General features: G+C 49.2%; 1 protein-coding gene across 8 annotated transcripts in view; it reads right to left on the bottom strand.

The window, feature by feature from the left end:
- Positions 1–668: 668 nt before the first annotated feature.
- The window catches only part of TRAF7 (TNF receptor associated factor 7), a 36981-nt gene continuing 20808 nt past the window's right edge, over positions 669–16841 (bottom strand). For 6 of the 8 annotated variants that reach the window (XM_062587833.1, XM_062587836.1, XM_062587834.1 and 3 more), the window contains 17 exons: positions 15993–16109; positions 14569–14661; positions 12618–12651; positions 11244–11427; positions 10383–10517; positions 9805–10022; positions 9143–9216; positions 8022–8070; positions 7373–7500; positions 6137–6219; positions 5616–5655; positions 5079–5195; positions 3771–3893; positions 2453–2572; positions 2101–2232; positions 1728–1847; positions 669–1476 (listed from right to left, as the gene is read on the bottom strand). In XM_062587833.1, coding sequence (XP_062443817.1) covers positions 1462–1476; positions 1728–1847; positions 2101–2232; positions 2453–2572; positions 3771–3893; positions 5079–5195; positions 5616–5655; positions 6137–6219; positions 7373–7500; positions 8022–8070; positions 9143–9216; positions 9805–10022; positions 10383–10517; positions 11244–11427; positions 12618–12651; positions 14569–14661; positions 15993–16109 — 1782 coding nt within the window. In that variant the 3' untranslated portion in view covers positions 669–1461. The remainder of the gene's footprint in view (positions 1477–1727; positions 1848–2100; positions 2233–2452; positions 2573–3770; positions 3894–5078; positions 5196–5615; positions 5656–6136; positions 6220–7372; positions 7501–8021; positions 8071–9142; positions 9217–9804; positions 10023–10382; positions 10518–11243; positions 11428–12617; positions 12652–14568; positions 14662–15992; positions 16110–16841) is intronic. The other 2 variants (XM_062587837.1, XM_062587840.1) reach the window with 1 other exon arrangement.

Raw genomic sequence — 16841 nt, 5'->3', positions numbered from 1 at the left:
TGAAATTTCTTTAAAAAAACAGAAAAAAGACTTTAAAAATAACAAAAAAAAAAAAATCACCCGCCTGAAAATATCTGTTCAAAAGAAAAAAAAATATGTATCTTAAAAAAAAAAAAATCCATAAAGTTCTACATGATGGATATATACATATATATTTTTTATGATTAAGTTATGGACTCTGTATTGTACCCCATCTGTCAAGCTATGCATCTTGGTGCTTTTCCCTGCTCTTCTGTGCTTAGATTTCACCTCTACTCGTCTTATTCTTCCTATTCTGAATAGTAGATGGCTCGTGGTGCTGTGAAAAGAAGTTTGCTCCTATACCAAGTCTGGCAACAAATATTTAAAGAAAAATAATAAAAAAATAAAACCCCGCCAGGCTGCCACCGCTGTTTGTGACCGACACCTCAGACCCGCCGGCCGTCGCGCGCGCCGGCCCCCCACGCACACGGGGGCCGCGGCCCGGCGCATCCCTGCCGCGGGGGGCCCGCACCGCCCCGGGGTGCCGCCGCGGGCTTCGCCGGCGGGAGCAGAGCCGCGCGCCGCCGCGCGGGGCCCGGCCGGCCCAGCGGCGCGCCCCGGGACGCGCCAGGTCGCTGCGGCAGTCGGTTTACAGCGTATCGACGAGCCCACCGCAGGGCCCGCAGTAACTCACGCTGGCCACCAACAACGCTTTCCACTTTTATTGTCAATGAAGAAATAATCAAATCTATATTACAATCTTAAAAACAGTAGAAAATGTGAGTAAAAATGCAACGGAGGCTTTTTTCTCTTTAATGTGGCGACCATTATTACAGGGTGGTGAACAACGGATTTGTGTTACTTGATTTGAGAACTAGCTGTGGCATAAAAATCGTACCTGGCTACTCAAGAAAACACTTCTCTCCGATGGATCAGCCTGACACCTTGGCAGTAAAATTAAATACTAGAGACAGAAAGGAGTTGGGAACCCAACCCAGGGCAAGGCCTAATAGTTCTACCATTTACAAAGGGCCCGGCAGCCCAGCGCTCGTGCCCCTCGGCAGGCCGGCTCCCGCCTGCGACGAGCTGAACCGTTCAGTCCCGCCGCGGGCCGAGCGTCGCACTGCTCTCGCACCAGCGCTGCACAGGCTGCGTGGCCTGGAGACCGAGCTTCGCAGCCAGCCCCTCGCTCCAGAGGATGCTCCTCGCTTGTGGAGAGGAAGGGACGCGGTGGAGAGGAAGGCCCGGCACCAGACCAGCTTCCTCTACAGTTCCAGTTAAATATGGCAGATCTGAGGGTCATCTGGGGATCCACGGGCCAAAGCCGTCCTGGGAGCTGCCAGCCAGAGTCCCTGCAGGTGGGGAGACTGGCCAGGAGGCAGCGGTCGGTGTGGGCAGGAGCTGCAGCAGTTATTTCATAGTGGTGTTAGTCACCCAGCAGGCCAACGGAGGGGAGGAGTTTTTGGTCTTTCAGTGTGCAGGACTAGTGTGGCACTCTCACTAGCACGTCCAGACCTGTGGAGGAGAGACAACAGGAACCCATGGCAGTGACGTACTGAGGAGCCCTGTGGGCTTCTCTTCATCAGCTGTGCAGATTTCCTGTGGGCTTTCAGCATTCACAACACCCTCTGCTAGGAGTTAAACCTTCTGCCCATCGAGAACCATGCCCATGATGTTTGTTCAAACCCAGCTCCTAATTCATTTATTGCCTTAGTTCCAGTATTGGAAGAGATTGAACCATCAAGGAGAAGCCTGGGAAAACCAACCTTTACAGTGCTGTCCACAGCGCCGGAGAAGAGGCGGCCCCTGGAGACGGCGAGGGCAGTGACACTACCCTGGTGTCGCAGCAGAGTCTGAGTACAGATCATGTTGTCCATGCTCCACACCTATGGGCACAGAGGAGGCGTGAGAAAGCACCATGCTAAGTGAGAGGCCCAGGGCTCTGACACAAACCCGAGCACCAGGCAAGGAGCAGGATGCTGAGTGCCACAGGGTTTGGTCCAGGTGACTCGGATTGTGTGCAAGACCACTTGGCATGCAGGAACAAGGATTCCCCATCGTCCTGCTCCCTCCAGGCCACACGTTCTCCTAAGAAGGCCAAGGGCACAGACCTGGCTGGGTGCGTTCCCGGACACGTACCCTGAGAGACCGGTCATACGATGCACTGAAGACTTTGGTTTGATCCGGCGTGGAAATGACAGCGAGGGCATAGACCGTACCCACGTGACCAGTCAGCGTGCGGACTTGTTCCTTTGTCTCTATATCCCAGACCTGAGGGTGGACAGCAAGGCTCAGAGATTGTACCAAGCTGCAGGCCACCAACTTCTCCTCCGAGAGGTGTGGCCACCTTGACCTGCATTTCTAGGATAGGTGCTGTGCACCCATGCTCCAGGTGCACCACAAAGAGGCTTGGCAGGGCCAAACCTCCCCATCTCCTCAACCTTCTCTCCCAGCCCCAGCCAACAAGTGCATCAAATCCCACAGCCCTTACATGGATGAGGTTCTCATAGGTGCCGCACACAATGTGGTGGTTTGTCACAGCGATGGAGTAGACACTGCCTCCTGATGTCTGCAGCACGTGGACACACTCCAAATTTCGGATGTCCCAGATCTGAAAGAGCCACCAGAGCAGGGAAGGCAGGATGAGACCCATGCAGGAACCCCTCTCCAGGGGGGCTAAGACTAAGAGAGCAGAGCCTCCTTGGCTGTCCTCACTGAACAGTGAAACTTTTTTTCTGCTTGTGGGTAGAGAATCAGTAACTTCGGCTACCAACAAACCAGTCCTTCAACTAAGATCTGCAACAGTAACAAGTCTGTGAAGCTGGTGCCAGACCCTATGAGTGAAGGGGCAGCCTGGGTAAGTAACGGCTACAATCTGCTTTCTGACACATCAGCGTGTGCCAGAAATCCAGCTTTGGTGCCCAAAACTGGATTAAATACAATAATCCCTTTCTTGGGAGAGCTGCAGAGTGAGGGGAAAGGAATTGTAAGAAGGAGCTGGGTTCTTTCAGTCAGAAGAAACTGAAGGTGTAGAAGGCTTCCTTCCAGGTGCCTTGGAGATATGATTTCAGAGCTAAGAAGCTATTCTCCAGCCATGTAGGGAGTTAGTTTGATGTGTGCTCATCTTCAAGGACAAATCTGTTCAGCTGGGAATGTTCAGGACCGACTAGCAAAGTCCTGCTCTCTTATTCAGCTGCCCAACTTCGAACATCCAAGCTGGAAAATGTTGTGGAGATTGCATGCCTTGTGTGAATGACTATACACACATGTGCACACACAAACCAGGCCTCGGTAGCACTGGAAACTGATGCAGACAAATTAATAGGGATTTGTTAACACTGAGAAGGGAAGCTGCAGATTCTCTAGTGTCACCCAGATGCTGAGAGGTGAACTATTCATCAAAGCCTGAGCCAGCACAGATGAGAGCATTTCGGAAACCACACATAGATTTATGGTAATGCTGCAGCCAGACAGTGACCTTCTCCTCTTATCAGCAGGACTGTCAGTGCAGATAACGCTGCGGCAGCTGCAGAGGCAGCGCGAGAGGCGCCATGGCTGTGAGGCTGTGTTTATCTTAGCTAGCGTCCCCCAGCAGCCGCACTCACAAGGACCAGCCAAAGACCAGCCTTCGAGCCTACAAAGATGCAGTCACCGCAGTAAAATCTAGCATGTCAGCAACACTACAGTAGTGCTCTTGAATCCTAGCAGCTGCCTTTTGTCCTGCGCAACCAACCCATGCGGCAGGATAGACATTTACAGGCACGGGGAGAGCCGATGGCTTACAGCTGCCACCAGTCGGAGGGTCTCACCTTGATTGTTTGGTAAGATCCGCTGTAGAGATAGTTTTGAGAAGCCACCAGCGCCCGCACCCAGTGATTAAGACCTGTCAGTTCCTTTTTCAGTTTGAGCTCAGTACCCACGATATCCCAGACCTGTGGAAAGCACAAGCGGATAAGTATGTGCACGCACACATGCACACGCACACACACACACACACATGCACACACAGAGAAGAGTGTCTCAGTGGGACTGGGCAGTGATGGTGCAGAACAGGCCAGCTTCTAGAAACAGGACAGCTCTGCGGGGCCAGGCTGCTGCCCACTTCTGCACAGAGCCAGCACAAAAGCTCACTAAGTGGAACCATGCGCTGACTCTCCTGCCCCATGGGAACTGGCTGAAGCCACTGGCTTACAGATAAAACACACAATAACTGTGCTGAATAAGCAATTTCCCAGAGGGCCTGGGAGAGGTAGCTTGGAGCCTGCACTGCCCCTTGCAGAAACCCTTCCCCAGCAGAGAAATGGGCTTGAAAACCTAAACCATATCTGCCCAGTAAAGAACTGTTCCGACACTCCCACTCTCAACACTCCTGGCAAGCCCGAGCCAAGCCCTGCAGCATGCAGGGGGAAGCCTGAAAGGTCTGATATCACTGTTCCAAACAGAGCTAGTGACCTGCGCTGCTGAGCAGGCAAAAAGGAGTCAAAAAGGACAGAACTGTACAGTACTGTCTCATTGCTCCTCCAGTCTCCAAGCATCCTCTAGATAGCTGAACTACTCCAGGCCTCGGATAAAGAAAAGAGCATAAGTCCTTTCACAAAAGGACAGTCCCATAAGCTGTCTCACCAGGAGCTGGAAGCAGAACCAAGGGAATCTGGCCAAGACTTTAAATGGCAACTTGTAAAGCTGCTCCCTGATTTCCAAATGCTTTAGGAAAAGAACGCAGAATCAAGATCCCTTGGAAGGGCTTTCAAAACAGGCAGCATAAAGCTGCAGTCAATTCTGGACCCCAGGAACAATTCCCAATGGCCTGAGCAAGTCTGTTGGGAGCCCAAGGAAACACAAATCCTGGAATTGCCAACATACTCCACTTGCTATCTCAGGTTTACAGACTTAGAAGAAACAAGTTTTTTCATCTAGGTCTCAGAACATCTCTGCCTTCAGCACTGAGCACTGGCTAAATCTCTGCAGTGCTGGCTCTTCTGTATAGATCAGGGTAGTGTAATAACAAGGTCACCTACAGACCAAAATGCCATTTTCTTCCTGTCTGGGAGCTGCTGCCTGAAAGCTTGTACCATCAGTCAACAACCAGATCAGCAGGAGCCATCTCACAGCTCTACCTTGATGGCTTTGAGAGAGCCACTGAACAGCATGTTGTGTGAAGAGACCAAAGTGCAGACAGGATTGTCATGTGCTCGGATCGTGTTCACTTTCTGCAGGTTTTGAATATCCCAGACCTGCAAAGGAGGAGAACAGAGCCCATGAGGGGCAGGGGCAGTTCCCTTGCGATGGATCATTCCCTGTGCTTCTGAAGGAACACAAACAGAAACACAGAACAGGACCGTGCACATATAAGGAACCACTGTCCTGGCCTGATTAGGACTGGCTACCCTTCCCCAGCCCACCCACCTCAGGGCACCCACCCCCATGCAGGAGCCTGTAGGAAATCTAGCCCGTAAGAAACACCCAAATCCAGCCCACAGGTAACCTTGCTGAAGGCAATGGACAAAGCACACATGGGACATCATTCTTACTCCACTAGTAGCTGCAGAGCCTTACACAAAAAGATTGCATGTCCCTGCCCTACAACAGCCAGGAGCTGGCCTGTAAATCTCACGTCTCAACTCCTACGCAGAGGAGGGGTGCAGGGTACTCACAATAATGGTGCAGTCAGCAGAGCCACTGTACAGCTTGTTCCTGTAATGTCACCAAAAAACAAAAGGAGGTCAGCAAGGGAGAGCAAGGAGTGCAGGGTCTCAGCTCACTCCCAAGCTCTGTGCTGGGTGAGGAGCTGCAGTCCCACAGTCTCACTGGGCCAAGGCTGAACATGCCAACTTCAGGAGTGGAGCTGGGGGCTTGTGGGGAGGCCAGACTGGACTGGCCCTTCGAGCAACAGGCCCAGCACCCCTAAGTGAGCACAGGAAGGCAGAGAGAGCTGCACTTTGTACCTTTCTGAAGAGTAAAAAGGCAAGAAGGGAGTTTCATGAAGAGGTTCATGAGGTTGGGGGTTTTGTGAGCAGCTAGGCCTCCCATCCTCCCCACCCACATCGCAAAACATATGCACAATCCTGGTACATGCAGGACTACAGAGGGGAATTTTAAGGGTGTGCTTAGGGGACCCCAGGGCTCTTCCTGTGGCCCCCTCTCTCAGGCAGGGTAGGTGTCCAGCTCCACTCACCCTTGGATGCAGAGAGCCAGTACAATTCCATCGTGACCCTCCAAGGTCTTTTGGCACTTGTATGTGGTACAGGTATCCCACACCTAACAGGAAACACAAGTCAGCAGAGGATCACATGCCTGTGCTGGAGAGCAGCTGGGAATCTGAGCAGGAAGCCAGCAAAGCCACAAAAGCACGGAAATGAGGAAACAGACTGTCATCTGGGCACCTGTTTTCCTGTCTCCCAGGCAGAGATAAGCATGTCTAGGAAAAGAAATTTACTGCAAAGGGTCAGGCTGAAGATAACAAGTGACACTAAAGAGCAGCATTCAGCAGCCTTCTCCAACACTGCCTTCCACAGCCCCAGGCCAAAAGAGAACACAACTGAACCAAGAAAGCAGCTCCTGGGCTCCTGCTTTAGCTGTTCACACCCTGTTCCTAGGGCTCAAATGGCTCAGCCACAGTCTCCTCTGCTACTGCAAAGTGTACCCCCTCCCCGCCTCGGCCCGAGCATTCACAGCTCTTAAGAGAGAGAACGTGGTGGTGCTTGGTTGGCTGGGAGCAGGGTGTCCAGAGCAGCCAGGAGAGTGGAGGAAGCTATTTTCTTTCAATAAAATATACAATGTCCATTTCCTTCCATTTATCTCTTGGTTCTCTCTCAAAAAAATTAAATCAAAGCTCAGCTTCTGGCAGGGCTAGTCACAGCAGTCCCAGCATGGCTGGGAGCTGCATGGCTCCTCAGCTCAGCCAGCAGCCACCACTGCAACCAGCAGCCAACACAGTGAGATTAGGAACTATTATTTTGGTTGCACTGAAGCAGCACTGTCAGTTTGAGTTACTGAAAACAGGACAAAGAAAAACAAACATACCATAAAATAGAAATAATTTTATCAGGAAAAAATATTTTTTCTAAGAAGATTTTTTACAGCAAGGGAAAATAATAAAGAAAAAAGATGAAATAGGCTAGAATGCTTTATACACCAGGCAAAGCAAAAACACAAGTGGCAGGAATGAGATTCTAATCGGGGCTTCACAAAAATCATTGTTTGTCTCTTGATATCATTATGACATAATATTTCCTCACAGAGAAACTGAAAAATACTTTTTTGCCCAACGAGAATTGCAAAAAACTCATTTAAAATTACAGGACAAACTTCGGAAAGTGAAACCCCCTGGAACTGGAATGCAGTTTCTGTCCCAACTGGAGCACTTTTAAAAATGCAAAAGATGCACGGAGGAGGCAAAGCTCTTTCTTACCTTAATAGTTTTGTCTGAAGAGCCACTGAAGAGCAAGTCTCCTATGGAGTAAACGCACAAACACCACACAGGGCCCTGGTGCCCCACAAAGGTCCCCTTGCATTTGAAGATCTGCTGAGGGTCGTAGGCTAAGGAAATGAGAGGGCAGGTAAGAGTGGGAGAATGGTGTTGAGCCATGATGTTGTGAGTTCAGAGAGGAGAGATCTCCCAGCACTGTCCTGGCAGGGCCACCTCATACTTCTTATTGTTTTAGGCCAGAAGGAACTGTGAGCCCCTTGCAGTCTGGCCATGCATCCCACCCTCATAGCGCACCCAGTTATCACTGCTTTGAGCCCCAGGACTAGTCTCCCTAATGCACCTCCCAGGCTGGACCTAGGGAGGCCAGAGATGCAGAACCCACCACTTCCCTTGACATCTCCTCCCAGCAGCTAATAACTCTGCAGCACTGTGACTCCCCTTCAGCCGCTGCTTCTAGCCAAATGTCTCCCACCAGTATTTTCTCCCTGCAGCAGTGGTGATCCTATAAACAAGTCACTGACGCATCCAGAGACAACTGGCACTTGGCACATCCATGACTGAGACTAAAAGGGCTCACTGGGACATCACCCCAAAACAAGTCCAAGCAAATGAAAATCATGTGCATACTCACATCCTAGGATGCCCATGTTGAGTCGAGCATTAATGTGGGAAAGTTCATCCTGGAAGATAGAACAAGCTGCATGAGTTGCAGAGCCATCAAGACTAGCCTGCCCTCCTGGGCATGGCTTTAACACTGCCCTCTCTATTGCTGAAACCCCTCCTGCCTTTGGTCAGGTCTCAATTCCCTGTGAAGGCCCTCCCTTAGCAGCTGACTCATCCTCTGATAAAAGGTACCAGGACAGAGGAATCTCCTGCTGCAGGATTGCATGTGTACATCCCACTGACTCCAGAGAGCATGGGGTTCTGACGGCATCTCATACCCCAACTAATCCCTTTGGTATTTAGAATGGTGCGGATAAACCTTTCAGAAAATACTGTGCTTGCTCTGCCATTCACAGGACTGCTAAAAATAATCAAATCAGTTTTGGGAGTGCTTGCTGACTTGGGCTCTTTAAGCCCACCTTTCTGGAGAAGAACCGAAAGGTCTTTTCATAGTCGTCTCCAGGGCCCAGTCCCTTCTGTGTCCATGGTGACCTTTTTCATCAGTGTGCCTAGGCAAGCCAGGACTAGCTCCTCTTTATCAGTACATCTAGTGGGATTTAGTCCACTTGAACTAGAGAGGAACATCTATCCAGCATCAGAGCTAGAATAATGTCCAAAAGTAAGTGACATCTCTCATTCCCAGCTTGTTAATCTTTCTGCTTTCTCCACAGGACACAATGTCTGGGGCTAACATGAAGGGTACAGGAATACCCAAGCTCTGGAGAAGAGGGCTCTCTCTTTACAGTATAGGTTTCTTTGCTCTGGTTCTGCTGTTCTCAAGAGCAGCAACAGGCTGAGGAAAGGCAGTTGAACCAATTAAAACAGCTACCCAGATGCAGTGCCCAGCGCTTGCTGAGCTGCCTTATGGAGCTCCAGTGACTCAGCCTACAGGAAACCTCCACATAGACCCCAGCTACAATAAGAACAAACCAATCTTAGGATGAGCAGAGCCATCAAGGAGGGGAATCCCAAAGACTCCCCCAACAAAGAGGAGACGCCTGTCTAGCAGCACAACCAGCAGCTATTTTTGTGTGCAATCCCCACTCAACACAGAGGCCCATCTCCCTTCCCAGCTGGCCCAGGGCTCACATTCAGCATGGAGGCGTCCCTGCGGAACTCCATCAGGTCCTCACTCAGCTTGCTCTGGTTCTCATCCAGCACATCTACAAGAGATAGACAGGCCCATCTTCACTGTAGAGTCAGTCAAGGAGCCCAGGGAAATGGGTAGAGGACACCCACTGACACTCAACCTCTGAACAAGGAGGGAGCAGAACCCAATGGTGTTATCGGCAGGTAAGAGCAAGAGGGTGCTAGCTAATCGAAAGTAAATTGTACTTGGATGCTGAAGACCCAGCACGTTTTAGAGGCAAGCAGGGGCTGGGCATGGCACAGGTTTCCAGAAAAAATACTAGCTGTAACATATCTGCACTGCTAGCTATTCTCACTCGCTCATTTGTATGGGGGTCTGTGCATATGAGCTTCACAGGAAAAATTCACAGAAGGGCAGTAGCTACCTGCTGACACTTCTAGGACTTGTCATATGAGCAATGATTGCAAGATGAGGTTCAATGATGTCCAGGCAGCAGAGAAGTCCATGAAACCCTTGCTTACTCCCCCACAAGGAATATCTGAACCTCCTGAAATCTGCTCAGCACCAGTTTTAAAGATAGAATCCTGAAAGGCACTATCCTAACGAAGAACTGCCCTGTCTCTACAGCTCTCATCACATGGCTCACCCAGGGGAGACTCACCAAATTTGAGCTCCAGGTTTTTCTCCAGCTGGTCGATCTTCTCTGAGAGCTTGCCCAGCATGGAGCGCAGGAAGGCAATTTCCTGGTCCTTCTGGGCCATTGCCACCTGCATCTCATGGAAGCGATCATCTGTCTGCTGCAGGAACTCCTTCAGACCCTCAAACTTGCAAGTCTCCAAGTGGGTCTCATAGGTGTCCTGATTTCCTATGAATGTACACCTGCAAGGAGGGGAGGCAGAAACTTGCTGAAGCAGGGCTCATACTGGGAGAGCTTAGCACTCAGCTCACTCCTGGGAGGGATGTCTGATGCCTGTGCAGATCCCCAGCTGTTCCAGTCCTCTTAGGAGGAGCAATGGTACTGTGGTTCACTGCCCTGCTGGGTGTAACTACGAGGCAACAGAGAGGCCAAACAGCTGCTGTCCTTCCAGCTTGGGTATTTGCCCAAAGCTGAACTGTCTGTCTATCTGTTTAGGAAGTTGCAAGGAAGTACATGCAACTATCCCAAAGTCACGGTATCCAGAAAGCAGCCCAGAAATGAGCTCAATGCATCCTTCCCACTATAAAGCACCAGCTCCTTACCCGTATTTGGAGTGGGGACATTTTATGTGTTCACACTCTTTGAGATGCGCCTCCAGATTCATTTTGAGGAGAGGTGGGCAGCTGGGGTTATTGGGGCAGCGAACTGGCCGGTAATCACAGCTGCTTTCATGATCTCTGCCCATGGAGAAAAGCAAAAGGAGGAAAAATCAGCATCAAGCAAAAATTACTGGAAATGACACAGATCATCAGGAGAGGGGCAAACCAGCCCTGTGAGACTGTCAGGCAATCAAAACCCTTCTGCTCTAAGGCTGCAATTATAGCTTTAAATTCTCATTTGGCCAGAAGGTTGAGAGTAATAATAGGCCACATTTATGCAGGGAGCATCTACTTCTGCAACTGATCAGCTGAGTCTCCAGACAGCTATCAACAACACACAACGGTTGTGGGTAACACGTAAGAGAGCAAATGCATTTAGGATGGGGAGGGAGGATTTCAGAAGACACATACCCAGGATATAACTAGGACAACTCTTCTCTCACAAAAAGAACCACAAGGTCCCTGCCTGACAAAGGCCACAGTGTTTCACCCCAGATGTGAGGTGGGGTATTCACAGTGTATCCCCCGTCCTGATGCTGAGACACTCAGGTAAGCTGTGAGCAGAGAACAACATCTTTTTCTTGAGATCAGCACATCTGCCCCTAAGCTAAGACTGAGAAGACACATTGGAAAGAATTGTCCCCTCAAGTCATCCTGCCCATTCCCACACCCGTGCATGGCCCAGCAGAGCAGGAGAGCCGCCCGGTCCCCAGGAGCCACAAGGCAGTGCAGATACGAGAGCAGACTGCCGGCAGTGGAACCCCTTTTCCTGGAGAGGCTGCCTGCTGGTAACAAGCCACTTACTTCCTGGCACTCAGTTTAATTGTAAACGGGCATCCACGGGGGTCCACCTCGAAGGCAGCAGGCTTGCTGCTGGCTGCAGCCCGGCAACCATATTTGCAGTGAATAAACAGCTCCCCAATCTGCTCAGCCACTGCAATGTTGTTAACCACTACGGTCAGTTTGGCATTGTCCACGGGGCACTTCTCTGCCAGGTGGGGAAGCAAAAGAAAAGGAGAGAGTCAGCAAGGGCTGAGACACTGCAGGAACTTTTTTAAAAGTCTCTATGTGGATTTTTTTTTCTTTTCTGGCTAAGATGGCTAACTTTCAAATTGGTCACAAGGGGACAAGGCAAGAATATTCACACAAGGGCTGCAAGCCACTAGCTGTGGTTTGTTTGGGGGTATGTGCACAAGTTTCAGTTTATGGTTATCCATGATAATTCAAGCTAATCGTCAATGAAAGAGGGCCACACTAATTCAGACTACCTTGTGCTTGCTGAAGTGCAAGAGTATTCATGCCCCATAACCTGTTCCCCCATCCAAGCCTTGGGCTCAGCTCTACCACTGCCAACTGTGCACTGCAGGCCAGGGATGCTTCAATGAAGCTAAAAGCAAAGACACAAGCTTTGAGGGCAGCAGTAAAATCGAGTAACTAAGGATTGCAATCACAAAATCTTTTGCTACAAATCCTGTGGCTGGGACTGATGCAGCACAACACAGTGACAGAGCAGTCAGCATGCAAAGCAGAGGGACCCCTCACACATGAAAAACAAACATCTAGAAGCAGAAAGAGCTGCTATTTTGCCTGAGTGCTCAGGGAGCTTCCTTAGGGCTTGCTGCTCTGGTAATATGAATTACCTGGCTTTATGCTCAACAACAGCTTTCCAAGAGAGGCACAGGCTGGAGACTCTTGCGCCAAATAAAGCATTTTTGTAGCAGAGAGTCCAAACCAAAGAGAAGCTGGTTACGCCAAGCCAGCAGCCAGGCCAGCAGTCAGACACTTGGGCTCCACCAGGTTTCTGGAACAGTTGGGTGAGCCAAAGCTGCTCTGCATGCTGCTTCACAATGACTCAGTCAGTGGCCAGAGGGCTGGCACTAACAGGATGGGGGAGGAGGGTTTGATGGGTCACTGCCAAACACAGGCCCCCTGTTCCCTAGACAGGCAGCCACAGAAAGCTTTCATTCTGGATTCAGCTCTATTTGCATACCATTAGAGCTCAGAGTTTCTCACCTACCCATGCCCCAGGCCCTCATTACTGCAGTGGTAGCCTGAGACATATGGCTTGTTTTGGGACTTTCAGACATCTTTCTGCAGGCTTCTTTTTAAGAGAAAGCAAAGAAACACAAAAATAACAGCATTTTGGAGTGTATCACACAAGAACAGTTCCGTACTCACCAGATGTTAAGGCACATCTTCTACAAAATGTGTGCTGGGGAGACAAAGAGCAACAGCAGAGTCAGCAAACAATATCAGGACATCAGACAAATGCATCCCTGTGGCTAAGGATGGGCAAAGTGGGAGATACCAAAACCTATGGATACAGGGCCCTCAGCAGTTATTCTGCCTGCTTTATAACTCACCATGCCCCTGAGTCTGCATCATAGGACATAAACCAGCCTAGAGGAGAGAGTATTGCCCAGGCTGATTAGAGGACTGCAGCATCTCTCTTATGAGGAAAAGCTGCAAGAGCTGGGCCTGCTTAGCCTGAAGAAGAGAAGACTGAGAGAGGATCTTACCAATGTCTACAAATATCTCAAGGGAAGGTGTCAAAAGGATGGGGCAAGATTCTTTTCAGTGGTGCCAAGCCACAGGACAAGAGGCAATGGGCACAAACTGAAACACAGAAAGTTCCATCTGAATAGGAGGAAAAACTACTGTGAGAGTGACAGAGCACTGGAACAAGTTGCCCAGAGATGTTGTGGAGTCTCCTTCTCTGGAGATATTCAAAACCCACCTGGACATGATCCTGTGCAATGTGCTCTAAGTGACCCTGCTTGAGCAGGGGTTTGGACTAGATGATCTCCAGAGGTCCCTTCCAACCTCACCCATTCTGTGATTCTGTGTAATTCTGTGATTCTGTGGATGGGACAGCTGGTTTGTAACCCTCATTAAATGCACTGTAAATCATGCTAAACATGTAAACATCTCTATTTCTACACTTAGAGCAGAAATGTATGGTAAAAGTAGCAATTTCAATCTAATATGCTAAGGAGCATAAAGAAAGGAACAAAGGCTGCAGCATTTCACCAGTCCCAAAGTTGCCCTGTTGATTCCCTGTAGCCTCCTCAGCTATGTTCCCTAGGGATGGGGCCAGAGCTTGGCAGCAGTGCTGGAAAGGCTACAAGTCACTCTCACAGAGCTGTTATCTGCAGCCCTGCTCATGCTGCCTTTTCCTGCCCTGCACAGCTGCATGGTGCTCTCTCCAGAGCTGCCAAGCCGGGGCTGCAAATGAAGCCAGTCTGTTTCCTGCAGCAGATTTTTTCCCCCCATATTAACCAGAAAATCTCAGTGTCTCCATGAAGAGCTGGTTACTGAAATGGTGGCAGAAGAACCACACCAGCTTCCAACACCTTTGAGGATAGCATTCCCAGTGCAGTAAATAATCCTGCTTTCTGCATTTATTGTTACAGCTCCATTCCAGGAGTATCACTTTAGAAGCATTAGTGAGACAGTGTCACAGAGCCATCTTTCTTCACATGTAGCACAGAAGAAGGAATAATATACAGTTTCCATTAAAATCCTAATCAAATGGAATATAGAAGAATATCTATAATACTCTGTGCCTTTCACTAGATGATCTCAAGTCCCTTTCCAAGCATTAACTAAATTAAGCTTGAAGTCATTCTTGTTTTAAAGGAAACATTTTCTTCCCAACTGAAGAGCTGGGAAGAGCTGAAGAGCTGCTGTGTCTGGGCTGGAATTCAACGGCTGTTCCCAGGAGGTAATACCATTCTGCAGCACCCTTCAGGACATGGATCACAGAGTTGCAAACCTAGCTGAAGCAACACTAGGGAGAATGATTTAGCGCAGGATAAGGAGGCTGACAGTATAATATAGCTCTCCTGGGAAAAGCAGTCGAGGTTTGAGGAAGCTCCAGTCTTTGCTGGCTAACTGCAGAGTGCCCTGCAATCTCCACTACAGATTGGCTCTGAACTGTCTTGAGGGAAACCTAACACATTCCTGTTGGCATCTCTGCCTGCCACACTAGCTCAGATCTTTCAGTTGAACTCTGCCTCATGTTTGCTCACTCAGACTGACAGTCAGTGGGGACAGTCAGGGTCCTTGCTATAAGTCACCTAAGTTATCTTGGAGCCCAAGCTTATGATTTAGAAAAGTACTTCCTTACCCCACAGGTTGTGATGACTGGATCCTTAAACACACTGCAGCACAGTTGGCAGCACAGCTTCACAGAAGGTTGTTCAGCAAACACCAGCGGCTCCTGAAAAGGAGGAGAGAAAGGGACAGAGACAGCACAAGAATCAGTGTGGGGCCTCCCTCTATAAGTGCAGGAACCTCCAGGTCTGCACAGGGAACACAGCTGTCGAGCAGTGAGCGTGAAAGGGCACAGGGGACACTAAGACTTTCATTATCTCCAAATAAACTTTTGTCTGGATCTGCTGATTTTAAGTATGTAAGAAGCAGGGAAGAAGTGAACTTGGGAGTAGCTAAAGACCCTCAATGCATTACAAATCAGGGGCTACTAGCATCTCGCAGGATCAGGATCCCTGACAGCAAACTGCACAGACCAATTTTTTTGTTAGAATAACTCAAGTCATCAGAACTGTGGCAACTGCACTGTCTGCAAGCTTTGCTCAGCTGGACTGAACAGTGTGTTGTTGAAAATGTCTTGAGTACTAAGCCTGAAGTTTAGAAGCAGTTTTAAAAGTTTGCCCTTTTCTATTTTTGAAATGCTCTGAAGGAAGGGCTCTTTCATACCCCTGTGGAGGAGAAACAACATTGCTTCTACCAAAATGGGCCCATCTCTGCATTCGTTTTTACCAACGAAGACTGCTGGAGCACTGGCTCTGAGCACAACTTCCCCAAGAAGCACAGCTCTCAGCTCTCCACCGGAGCAGGGTTCTGCATTTCAGAGCGTTCCAAACCAATCACTGCAGCTCAGTCTGTCTTTTCATCTTGTGCTGCTCTCAAAACTGCAAATATAACCCTCTGAGTTCCGGCACATGAAATGCACTTTTATCTCAGATCTGTGGCAAAATGCCTCCCGATCTTTTATGTGTCCAGTCTGGGGTTAGTCACTGGGTCACAAGCTAAGCTCTGCTTGAAAGTGTCCATCCCTACAAAGAGTCACATGTGGACAATTCCTTGCACCCTCCTGGGGTTTACAATTGTGTTGTTACAATTGTGGAAAATCATTAGAATTGTGTCATTCTTGCTGTCTAGGGCTAGATCAGCAGCCTAAAGTTTTGCAACCCCCTACAGCTCTGCAACAGAGCCAGGGGGATCACACATGACTTTGCAAAGACTTACAGCTTTTCTGAGAAGCAGAAGAGCCTCACCACTGTCCCTTCTTTACACATGGGAAATGGCACACAAGGAAACAAACTAACTTGCAGAAGTCAGTGGCTTAAAAGTTAAAAACAGATAAAAACCAAATTTAAAACCTGACAGCCAGGACCTAGTCACCAAAAACTCAGACATCACCAAAATCTACGCCCATGATAGCTCTACATACTCACAACAGTCCATTAAATTACTCTTATGACACTGAACTTCCTAATCCTGCTCCTTGAGACAATCCCAAATACCTACTGGCTCCTCCTCTTCCTCATGAAGTGAGAACGTCGAGCGTAAGGACATGTTGGACTCAGAGTGCAATGAACGGACGGAGATAGCAGAGTCAGAGCGACGTGGGGTGCTGATCGGAGGCTTCAAAAAGATAAAAACCAATTCTTGTTATTGCAAATAATTCCCCTGCTCCAGAACCCTACGCACAGAGACTCCAAATTCAATCCCCCCTCCATTTGCTGCTCCATTTGTTCATCCAGTCTGCCAAGCTGCATTGAATGGTCCACAGAAGTAGTACGCTTCACTGCTGCATGCCATTCCCAGTAGTCTGGGAAAACTGCACCACACACAGAGACAGCAGAGGCATCGTTCGGGTTTAACATAACCCACTAAAAGAGGCTGACATCTAAATGCCAAGCGTGTAACTTTCTCAAAGGTGCATTTGTTAATATACTTACTGTGGCTACATGCAAAGCAATGGTTTGGAAGAATTAATCCTTCACAGAAAGCTTTGTAAATCTCCCCCAGAGACAGCCACCAAGTTCTGCAATTTCTATAATCTCTGCAGCAGCACTTGTTGTTTCACTCGCTATCTAACTCCTGCCAAATTTCTTTGCGTAAGTGTAGAGACTTCCTTCTATTCAATTCAGTAACAGCCTTGCTTTGTCGCTTCCTGTTTGGGAGGGGAGAGCCAAGTGGACACTGAATGCACCAATCAAGAAAAATCACACTGGCTGCAGAGTCCTTGGGATTGGCTTTGAGGGGATGTTGCCCCTGGAATATTAACCAGAGGCACATCTCAAAGATGCAACTTAACGTCAAAGCAAGAATGGAGCAAGCTCTTCAGAATAAGAAGGGATTGGACTTGGGGGC

This window comes from Rhea pennata, chromosome 15 (assembly GCF_028389875.1).
Source record: "Rhea pennata isolate bPtePen1 chromosome 15, bPtePen1.pri, whole genome shotgun sequence".
In the NCBI taxonomy this organism is placed as follows: Eukaryota; Metazoa; Chordata; class Aves; order Rheiformes; family Rheidae; genus Rhea; species Rhea pennata.
Note: the sequence above shows the minus strand (reverse complement) of the source record. Positions and strands in the feature narration are given on the sequence as shown.